The sequence below is a fragment of the Eubalaena glacialis genome, chromosome 9 (genome assembly GCF_028564815.1).
Source record: "Eubalaena glacialis isolate mEubGla1 chromosome 9, mEubGla1.1.hap2.+ XY, whole genome shotgun sequence".
NCBI lineage: Eukaryota > Metazoa > Chordata > Mammalia > Artiodactyla > Balaenidae > Eubalaena > Eubalaena glacialis.
The window spans coordinates 82234943-82247230 of record NC_083724.1 but is presented as its reverse complement, the minus strand read 5'-3'; the positions used below and the strand labels follow the sequence as shown (position 1 = coordinate 82247230).

The window sequence follows — 12288 nt, the reverse complement described above, 5'->3', positions numbered from 1 at the left end:
ATCTGTGCTTAGAAATGACATATTAAAAGATGGGCATCTCAACAGATGCAGACAAAGCACTTGACAAGACCCAACACTTTCTCTTAATAAAAACACTGAGAAAACTATAGTTACCTTCTAGCTATCTTAAAATTGTAAAGGGGATTTATTTAAAAAAACAAAAACAAAAAACCCACAGCTAATAAACAGCATACTTAATTAATGGTGAAAACTCTCCTCCTAAGATCAGAAATAAGACAAGGGCACCCACTTTCACCACTGCTATTTAACACTGTCCTGGAAGTTCTAGCCAGAGCAATTAGAGAAGAAAAAGAAAATTTAAAAGTGTACAAATTGAAAAGGAAGAAATAAATCTATTTCCATTGCAAATGTCAAAGAAAATTCCAAAGAATTCACAAGAAAGCTACTAGACCTAATCAATTCAGCAAAGTTGTAGGATACAAGATCAACACTCAAAAATCAGTTTCATTTTGGGATTCCCTGGCAGTCCAGTGGTTAGGACTCCGCACTTTCACTGCCAAGGGCCCAGGTTCGATCCCTGGTCGGGGAACTAAGATCCTGCAAGCCGTGTAGCGTGGCAAAAAAAAAAAAAAAAAAGTTTCATTTTTATACACCAGTGATGAATAACCTAAAAAAAATTTAAGCAGGACTTCCCTGGTGGCACAGTGGTTAAGACTCTGCGCTCCCAACGCAGGGGGCTGGGGGGTTCAATCCCTGGTCAGGGAACTAGATCCCACATGCGTGCCACAACTAAGGAGCCCACCTGCTGCAACTAAGACCCAGCACAATTAAATAAATATTAACAACAACAAAAAACAAATTAAGCAAACAATTCCATTTACAATGGCCTCTAAAAGAATAAAATATCTAGAAATAAATCTAACCAGGGAGGTTAAAGTCCTGTACAGAGAAAGCTACAAAACATTGCTCAAAGAAATTAAAGAAGACCTAAATAAATAGAAAATCAGCCTGCATTCATGGGTAGGAAGACTTGATGTTGGCAATATTCCCCAGTTTGAGCTACAGACTCAATGCAATCCCAATCAAAACCCTAGCTTCCCTTTTTGTAGAAACTGACAGACTGTTCCTAAAACTTATATGGAAATTTAAGGGACCCACAATAGCCAAAACAATCTTGGAGAAGAATAATAAAGTCGAAGGACTCACACTTCCTGATTTCAAAACTTACTATAAAGCTACAGACAAGAAGACAGTTTAGGATTGGCATAATGATAGACATATAGACCAAGGCAATAGAACTGAGAGTCCATAAACGGACCCATACATTGCCAATTGATTTTTTTTTTTTTTTTTTGCCAATTGATTTTTGACAAGATGGTTAAGTCCATTCAATGGGGAAAGAACAGTCTCTTCAGCAAATGATGCTGGGACTGGATTTCCAAAAACAAAAGAAGGAAACTGAACTCCTACCTCATACCATATACAAAATTAACTCAAGATGGAACAAAGATCTAAGAGCTAAAATCATCAACTCTTAAAAAAAGGGTGTGTGTGTGTGTGTGTGTGTGTAAAATCTTCATGACCTTGGATTTGGCAATGGATTTTTTTTAGGTACGACACAAAAAGCATGAGCAACAAACAAGAAACCAAAAAAGATAAACTAGACTTCATTAAAATGAAAAAATTTTGTGCAAAGGACATTACCAAAGAAAGTAAAAAAACAACCTATAAATATGGAAGTATCTGCAAGTCGTACATCTAATAAGAATTTAATGTCCATAATATATAAGGAACTTCTATGATTCAATGACAAAAAGACAAATCAGCCAATTAAAAAATGAACAAAGGACCTGAACAGACATTTCTCAAAAGAAGATACATAAACGGACAATAAGCATGAAAGGATGCTCAATATCATTAGTCATTAGGGAAATACAAATCAAAATGACAGTGAGTTATCACATCATATCCCCTTAGGATAGCTATAATTAAAATTAAAAAATGCGGGCTTCCCTGGTGGCGCAGTGGTTGAGAATCTGCCTGCCAATGCAGGGGACATGGGTTCGAGCCCTGGTCTAGGAAGATCCCACATGCCACGGAGCAACTAGGCCCGTGAGCCACAACTACTGAGCCTGTGTGTCTGGAGCCAGTGCTCTGCAACAAGAGAGGCCGCGACAGTGAGAGGCCCGCGCACAGCGATGAAGAGTGGCCCCCACTCGCCACAACTAGAGAAAGCCCTCGCACAGAAACGAAGACCCAACACAGCCAAAAATAAATAAAAATTAAAAAAAAAATAAAAAATGCAAAATAAGGGTGGATGTAGAGAAACTGGAACCCTCATAAATTGCTGGTGGTTGGTGAAGTGGTTCATCTGCTATAGAACAGTTTGGCGGTTCCTCAAAAAGTAAAACACAAGATCACAATTTGACCCCTGCAATTCCATTCCTAGGTATACAACCAAAAGAAGTGAAAAAAGTATTTAAACAAGTACATGTATACACATGGTTATAGCAGCACTATTTATATATACAAAAGGTGGACACAAAAAAAATGGTCCTGAAGAACCTAGGGGCAGGACAGGTATAAAGACGCAGACGTAGAGAATGGACTTGAGGACACGGGGAGGGGGACAGGTAAGCTGGGATGAAGTGAGAGAGTGGCATGGACATATATACACTACCAAATGTAAAATAGATAGCTAGTGGGAAGCAGCTGCATAGCATAGGGAGATCAGCTCGGTGCTTTGTGACCACCTAGAGGGGTGGGATAGAGAGGATGGGAGGGAGACGCAAGAGGGAGGAGATATGGGGATATATGTATATGTAGAGCTGATTCACTTTGTTATAAATAAGAAACTAACACACCATTTTAAAGCAATTATACTCCAATAAAGATGTTAAAAAAAAAAAAAAGGTGGACACAGACCAAATGCCCATCAATAGAGAAATGGATAAACTGTGATATATCCATCCAATGGAATATTATTCAGCCATGAAGAGGAATGAAGTACTAATACATGCTACAACATGGATGAACCTCCAAAACATTATGCTAAGTGAAAGCCACACAAAAAAGGTCACATATTGTATGATTCCATTTATATGAAATATCCAGAATGGAAAGAGACATAAACCTGACTGGTGGTTGTCAGAGACTAGAGAGAAATGGGAATGCAGAAGAATCACTTCATGGGTAAGATGTTTTACGTTGGAGTGATGGAAATGCCTTACAAATAGAGGTGTTAGATGTACCACGCTGGGAATGTACTAAATGTCACAGAATTGTGTTCACTTTAAATGGTTAATTTTATGTATGTGAAATTTTATCTCAATAAATTATTGGGTTTTTTAATAAATTTATTTATTTATTTTTATTTTTGGCCGCGTCGGGTCTTCATTGCAGTGCGCAGGCTTCTCATTGCGAAGCACGGGCTCTAGGCACGCAGGCTTCAGTAGTTGTAGTGCGTGGGCTCAATAGTTGTGGCTCACAGGCTCTAGAGCACAGGCTCAGTAGTTGTGGTGCACGGGCTTAGTTGCTCCGCGGCATGTGGGATCTTCCCGGACCAGGGACCATGTCCCCTGGATTGGCAGGCAGATTCTTAACCACTGCGCCACCAGGAAAGCCCCCCCGCCCTTTTTTTTTTAATGGGAGAAGTTCTAGGCCTCCAGAAAGGCAGTTCTAAGATGTAAAATGAAGGCTATATAGCCTAGGCCCTATCTAAATCCAATCAAACCAAAATCTCCAGTATTCTTTATTTTTAACAACTGCTCCACATGATTCTGATAAGCTGCCAAATTTGGGGACATCATTGCCTAGAGAAACCTATTCCTTATACCTTAAAGTTAGAGAGAATGCATAATATCTCAAATCCATGAATATAATTACATAAATATACACAAAATCCTGCTTGTCACAAATTATTTACAAACCAGAGCTCAGCTCTAAAAAGGACAAATTTGGTGGCCCAAATATCATCATGTTCTAAATGGTGGCTAATGTATCTATAGTTAAATACTTAAGGTATATATATCTTCATAGAGCAAACTGGCATCTTAATTTACATTTTTTAAAAGAAAAAAATACGAGGAAAAAGAAGCAAAATCTAAATCTAAACAAGCACAAGATAAAGAGTTCAAACCTTTACTAATGTGTAATATTAAATTACATTTACTAGGAAAACTTTCAACACCAAATCAGAGTCAAAGTCTTCTGGTTTCTGTTAACTTTCTACCTTACTCATTCGGTTCATATAAGCCAAGATGAAACTCACATTGTAGACTTTAGAAGTTTTATAGGAACATTCTACCACTAAACTTGTCTCTAATATTTTAGAAATAAAGAATATTTTACAAGTCAATTAATGATGAGTTATTTTAATGATAAAAACCACTGAAAGAAAACAAAGATATTTTACCAGGTACCAAAGAGAAGTTATTTATGTCAATTTATCCTAGTAGCTAAAGCAAATAAAATATATTATATAACACATTTCTGATTAGCTGATTAAGCAAGCATTCATTCATTTGAAGAATCTTTTGTTTTATTCAGGTCCCTTCTTAAAGACAACTGAGTAAAATTATGTAAATGTAAAATGTTCATCAAATGCATATTTTAAAAAATGAACACAATAAATTCTGATAATATAACAAAATCTTAACACAGCACTCAGCACCTTTATGTGAATTAAGATCAGAGTTCAAGCATGTTGTTTCCGATGGTTTAATAACACAATACAGAAATAGAGTTTGTCTCACCTAGCTAAGGACAAGTAATACATGTTTTAGGTTCCCCATGCCATACTTTATTCCAAATGGAGTCTAGTTTACTTAATAGTATTGTACCAAAGTTAATTTCTTGGTTTTGATAAATGTACCATGATTGTAAAAGATATTAACATTAGAAGAAAATGAGTAAAAGGTACGTATATGAGAACTTTCTGTACTAGTTTTGAAACTCTTCTTTAAGTCCAAAATTATTTCAAAATAATTTTAAAAATAAGTGGGTTTAAACTTAATATTTTAGTATGTTTATAACATAGACATTGAAATCAAAGCATTTTAACAAAACGTATTCTAAATTTTTTATAATTTAGAAACTCTGTATTTAAAATTTATATGAAATGAGTTCAAGAATAATGAACTAAAGCAGTTTGTCCTAGTCTTGAAAGATCATCAGAGAATGTAATATTCCAATTTTGTAATCAATCCTAATGTATTTTTGGGGGTTCATTATTTGATTCTTGAGTGGAAAAACCATTAAACTAAATTCTCAAAGAAATTACGGAAATACCACAGAAGCTCTGAGATAATTCCACTAAACAGAGAAAAGAATAATAATTTAATTAGAGAGAAAAATGTGTGTTAAATGATCAGAGGAGATGAAGCAGAACCAGCTGGGCTACCATTGTTTTTCTATCTAAATATAATTTTACTACGTGTAATGAAAGAAGAAGGACGTAAACCCTTACTATAAACAACTTGCTATTTCAAGGATTCAAGTGTAGTGCCAGTCAAATTACACCCCATGAGAACATAATGATGTACACAGAGTACAGAAGGACCATAATGTGGATGACAAGGGGGGAATGGTAGAAAAAGAGATCTGTGATGGTTAATTTTGTGTGTCAACTTGACTGGGCTATGGGATGCTCAGATAGCTGGTAAAACATTATTTCTGAGTGTATCTGTGAGGATGTTTCTGGAAAAGATTAGTATTTGAATCGGTAGATTGAGTAAAAAAGACTTGCCCTCATCATGATGATGTGATAGGCATTATCGAATCCTTTGAGGGCCTGAACAGAACAAACAGGCAGAGGAAGGACAAATTCTCTCTCTTTTTGGGCTGCTACATCTGAACTCCTAGTTCTTGGGTCCTGGGACTCTGGGACTCATACCAACAGCTCCCAGTCCTACGGCCTCAAACTGAATTATAATTCCAGATTTCCTGGCTCTATAGCTTGCAGAAGGCAGACTGTGGGATTTCTCAGTCTTCATAACCACGTGAGCCAATTCCTATGATAAATCTCCTCTTACATATATCTCTATATATCCTATTGGTTCTGTTTCTCTGGAGACTCCCAACTGACACAATATCTTTGCTTTTACCTGATCTTTTCTGTGTAATTTCAAAATATAATTTATAATTACAGCTTTATTGTAAAGGACCTCTTGATACATTGAGTTCTTTCAGTTTTCGAAGCGCTGATTGTGGGTCTCATCCACTTCACTCCTAATGGCCTATCATCCATATAAATAAATACAAATATCATAAACTATATGTAATCAGACCCATTTTCCACCTACACAGCCTAAATTTTACTATTCCAAAAAGCAATTGCTCTGCAGACTTGGCAAAAACCTTTTTAAAACCTTTTAAGAGGGACTTCCCTGGTGGCGCAGTGGTTAAGAATCCGCCTGCCAATGCAGGGGATATGGGTTCAAGCCCTGGTCCGGGAAGATCCCACGTGCCGCGGAGCAACTAAGCCCATGTGCCGCAACTACTGAAGCCCATGCACCTAGAGCCCGTGCTCTGCAACGAAGAGAAGCCACCACAATGAGAAGCCCATGCACTGCAATGAAGAGTAGCCCCCACTCTCCACAACTAGAGAAAGCCCGCACACAGCAACGAAGACCCAACGCAGCCAATAATTAATTAATTAATTAATTAAAAAAAAAAAAAAACTTGTAAGAGACACCAGAGAGCTAGCTTGTGCTCTCTCTCCTCTCAAGCCACATGAAGACACAGAGATAAGCCAGGAGGAGTCTTCAGTAGAAACTATGTTTCCTAAACTGTGAGAAAGTTAATTTCTGTTGTTTTAAGCTAATGCATCTATGGTATTTTGTTATGGCAGCCGGAGTTATATTAAAACAGTAGGATCTATTTTTAATCATTATTAAAACAATAACATTTAAGAATACCATGCCCTAATGACAGTGGAATAGTAGCCAAATTGGTATATCCTTGCAGTGTCAGTGGCTACAGAGATTAGTACAATGTCTTGAGAATCATCTGAGTCTAGAATCAAGAGTAACTCTTCAGAACTAGAACCTTACGTAAAACAGCAAAATATTTTCCTACTGGCTATCAAGTATCCTAAAATACACCATCTTACTGTAACATTTATTTCATGACTACACCTGTGACATTCATCTGTAAACACTATACAGGAAAAATGATCCGTATACTCCTTCAAAAAACATCCAACATCTTTATTATTTTTTAAAAGAAAGAGCCATACTGTGTCCTACAACTCACTAGTACTAAAAGGATCATCAAATGCTAAATACTTCTGTATAATTTCCATTTAATTTTGTGGCAAAACTAACTATTCTAAATATTAGTCTATTACCAAAAAAATTATTTAAATAAATACATACTAAGAGCAGTGAGGTTCTGAGTTGCCATAGCTCTGAAGTTCACAGTGAAGAGTGTACAAAAACCTCATTTTAATACACGGTTTGTGAAGCAAATGGGCTTCATTGGTTATCTACTTCTGCGCACACAGTAACACACATAACCAGGAAACTGTTACTGAGATCACTCAACATATTATGAAGCAAGAAGGAGTAGACTGTGCAGTATGATCATTGATGACAAGCTCATATTAAATTTCTTTTGTTCTCCAAGCTTCCCCTTGGTATTTATAAATTTCACAAATGTGGCAATGATATTAGAAATGTTAAATTAATTCATTCAAATAACACAGCAGTATTTATAACTTTTGCGGCTGCAGTAATGTGTCTGTGAATGTATTTAATAAAACTGTAACCAAAGCTCTTATAGTTTTAAAAACTTGATAAAATAAAACTATTTTCTACCAAAAATAGTCCTTATATTTTTAATACTCATGAAGTTATTAATATACAAAAACTCATCAATTCACATATTTTGGCATTTGTGTAGGCTTTTGCTTTTGTATTTTTGTCTTGTTGCTGTTGACATTGTTGCCATTGTTCCCCCATTTAATCCCCAGTTCTATTACAAATAACTCTGCAGTAAACAATTTGGTGACCAGAGCAATTTGACATTGAGGTCCATTGTGTTTCTAGGTGACAACATAAGATGGATGAGGAGAGAGCAATTTCCAGGAATATCCCTTTGGCTAAGAACCATGGGCCCTAATGTCTAAAATCACAAATACTGACTTGGGCCCTCAAAAAGTTCAATTCTGATACCATTTCCAGAATGCAGCAAAGTAAATTAACATATTATTAATTTGTGAGAAGAGTCTCTTGTGACTCATTTGATTATATCAAATTTAATTCCTAACTATGACTTAACACTTCTTTAACAACAGAACTTTTATGGTATGGAAAACAACTGCATATTTATAAGATATGCATGTATTATTTTACTGCTGAAATTTTTATTATGAATATGAAAAATATTTTTAAAAATAATGATCCAATGCTAAATCTTAAGAGACAGAACTAAATAGCCTACCTAAGTGGTGAAAAAGCAGTGGAAAGGGGAGTGTATCTACCTACACCTTCTTCTGAAAGAGCTTTGAATCCTTTATCCTGTTTTTTGGGGTTTTTTTTCCTTTTTGCTTCTTTGTTGAGAAGGGTTTGAGAATTAGATAACTGAGATGGAAAACAGGCGAATATATGGCTCTAAGGTGAATTAGTTCTCAGTAGCAAGACAAAAGCTTGAGTCTTCTCACTTCTCTTTTGCTATCTAAAATCTATACATACCACATAGTTGGGTTTTTTTTCTTGAATTCACGTTCCTTTTAATTTTTTTTAAATTAATTTTTATTGGAGTATAGTTGCTTTTATACCACATAGTTTTGAAGGCAAGAATTTTTGATTATTAAATGGACAGGGACAGAAGAATATTTCTATGTGTATTAAACCCAGTTTGAACTTATGAACAGTGAATTACTTCTACAGTCTCTCCCTACAACAGGATAACTTTGTTATATAGAATAGTACGACATATTCATTGTTGTTTATTTGTATTATGATTATGTCAAATACTAAAGATACTAAAGAAAACAATATTCTGGGAACCTATTTCTGGAAATGTTACTATGCATCACCTTTTGAGCACTAGTTTGTCCTGTTTTAAGAAGGAAAGAAAAATGAAGATAATGACTGACAGAAAAAGCAGGTTGTGAAAAATAATAAAGCTACCCCAGTGTGCTCATTTATAGACTGAGATCCAAATTCAGGACTATAGAGTAAGTTCTCCATCCCTTGCCTATAAGCATTTTAAAGGCTCTGTAGCTCTGTTTTTGGAGCAAAGGTGCTTGCCAATAACCACCTGACCAAAAAAAGAACTATGACTAAGGCTGCAAATTTTAAAAAACAATTTTAATGCCTGGGCCTCAGCTACAACTTCACAGCACTACTGCAATGAAAAAGATTACAGAATGGTAAAGGAGTAGACTCAAAGGATATTTTAGTGGGCCTGACATATATCCTGAGAAACATAATGCATTGTTCCAGCATCCTTATAAATTAGCACAAAGCTAAGTACATTTCATCAAAAAAGCTACAAATCATTTTCCCAGGCATGTGGACTTGTCTAGTAGAAGAACCTAACCTTGGATTTATTCCAAAAGAGGCTCTCAACTGGTATGCAGCAACTCCTTAAAGGACACCAGTACAAATATAGTAGGATAAATTCCCACCCCCTCCTGTCCAAAAGTTGAATCTCTGATCAAAGCAACAAACAAACCCTTGCTGTGAAGCTAAAGGATAGGTACACAAATAAATTTGCATGACTTTATCTACTAAATTAAAAAAATGCAAATGTTAACAAATATGAATTATAATCTTAGCAATGAGCAGCAAAGGTTTAAAGCCTCAACCTTAAATTAACCATAATATACACTGGTATTAAAAAACTACCCTCGGGCTTCCCTGGTGGCGCAGTGGTTAAGAATCCGCCTGCCAATGCAGGGGACACGGGTTCGTGCCCCGGCCCGGGAAGATCCCACATGCCGCGGAGCGGCTAGGCCCGTGAGCCACAACTACTGAGCCTGCACGTCTGGAGCCTGTGCTCTGCAATGGGAGAGGCCGCGACAGTGAGAGGCCTGCGCACCACGATGAAGAGTGGCCCCCGCTCGCCGCAACTGGAGAAAGCCCTCACACAGAAACGAAGACCCAACACAGCCAAAATAAATAAATTAAAAAAAAAAAAAAAAAACTACCCTCAATTTTTGAGCAATTCAACTACAGACTGCTAACCAAAAATGGGAAACCATGAATACTTCTCTGTGGCTACAGCATAGCTACCACAGCATACTGAGCTATGGAGGCTATTTTAAAGGATAGTATCTTAAATAAATCTTCAGAGAAATTCATAATAGACATCTCTTACCTCATAAATGTTGGGGTGCCACATTTTGGTCAAGAATCTGAAGGTAGGTGGTGAATATGGGTAGTCAATAGGAAATTTAATATGCGCCTGTAGAGAAAAAGAATGAAATGCTAGTAAGTAAGACTACAGGTTATTCATCTAACTAACAATTCACCCTGATATACTCCAGCGCAACAAAACTCCTTTCTACACAGTAGACTCTGGAGATAGCTCATATATATTTTGTTAGCCCCAATGCCAGGGTTATTATTAGCATGTGCTTCTATCTCTTTAAATATTTATAAAAATTAATGTTAAATTGCCAAAGCTCAACAGTTATATAATTGAACACACGAATGAAAAACAGTTTAATATATGTGTCACATTAATGGGTACATTTTATTTTAATAACAAAAAATAATTAATACAACCTTATGGTACATAATACAGAACAAAGATAATTTGTTTTACTTAACACCGTTCACCACCCAGAAGTAACAAATGCTACCATTTTGATATGGCTCCTCCAAGAGTTTTTGATGCTTATATATGCTCATCTCTTTACAAAACTTATTTTCAAAAACTTGAATATACTTTATTTTATACTCTGTTTTTCCATCTGTATCATATCATAAACATTTTCCTTTGTATATATGATTGTTAGTATGTGCATAATGTTCCATCATACAGATATATAAATGAACCATTAAAAAAAAAAACTACTTCCTTATTTTGGAATATCTGGGTTGTTTTTCACTCTTTTGCTATCGTAAATACTGCTACAGTGAATGTCTTTGGGAGTATCCCACATTTCACATATGAAAAAATCCAGACAAATTCTCATCTAACAGTACTAGTAAAAGGGAGTGAAGAAGGGAATGAAAGGACAAGGTAAGAATAAATAAGCTAAAGACAGCAGTGAAAATGGCAGAGTCAGGATCCTCAAAAATTCTGTCTTCAGGACTTCCCTGGTGGCGCGGGAAGTGGTTGAGAATCCGCCTGCCAATGCAGGGGACACAGGTTCGAGCCCTGGTCCAGGAAGATCTCACATGCTGCGGAGCAACTAAGCCCATACGCCACAGCTACTGAGCCTGCGCTCTAGAGCCAGTGAGCCACAACTACTGAACCTGCATGCCACAACTACTGAAGCCCGCGCGCCTAGAGCCCATGATCTGCAACGAGAAGCCACCGCAATGAGAAGCCCACGCACCTCAACAAAGAGTAGCCCCCAGTCGCCGCAACTAGAGAAAGCCCGCGCGCAGCAACGAAGACCCAACAGAGCCAAAAGTAAATTAATTAATTAATTAAACAAACAAACAAACAAAATGTTTGGCCAGGATGTCGTGAAATTAGAACGCTTTATACATTGCTGGAAGGGATCAAAATGGTATAGCCACTTTGAAAAACAGTCTAGCATTTCCTTGAAAGAATAAACATAGTTACCATGTACCACGCAAGTCCACTACCAGGTATATGTCCAAGAGAAATGAAAATATTACATCCACATAAGAACTTGTACAGAAATGTTCACAGCAGCATAACAGACAAAATGTAGAACAACCCCAAATTTCCATCACCTGAGGAAATGAATGAACAAAAGGTGGTATATATCCATACAGTAGAATATTATGTGGCAGTTAAAAGGAATGAAGTACTGGACTTCCCTGGTGGTCCAGTGGTTAAGACTCCGAGCTTCCACTGCAAGGGGTGCAGATTCGATCCCTGGTCAGGGAAGATCCCACATGCCACATGGTGCAGCCAAAAAAAAAAAAAAAAAAAGAATGAAGTATTGATATATGTTACAATGTGGATGAACCTCAAAAACATTAGCTATGTGAAAGAAGTCAGTCACAAAAGACCACATATTTATGAAATGTCCAGAAGAGATTAGTAGTTGCCTACAGCTGGGGGTAAATTGGGAGGAAACAGAGGTGACTACTAAAACGTATAGGGCTTTGGGGATGAGGAAAATGTTCTAAAATTGATTATGGTGATGGTTGCACAATTTTATGAATATACTAG

General features: G+C 36.6%; 1 protein-coding gene across 1 annotated transcript in view; it reads right to left on the bottom strand.

The window, feature by feature from the left end:
- The window catches only part of UBE2R2 (ubiquitin conjugating enzyme E2 R2), a 91689-nt gene that overhangs the window by 15410 nt on the left and 63991 nt on the right, over positions 1-12288 (bottom strand). Inside the window, exon 2 of the mRNA XM_061200496.1 lies at positions 10288-10374. Coding sequence (XP_061056479.1) covers positions 10288-10374 — 87 coding nt within the window. The remainder of the gene's footprint in view (positions 1-10287; positions 10375-12288) is intronic.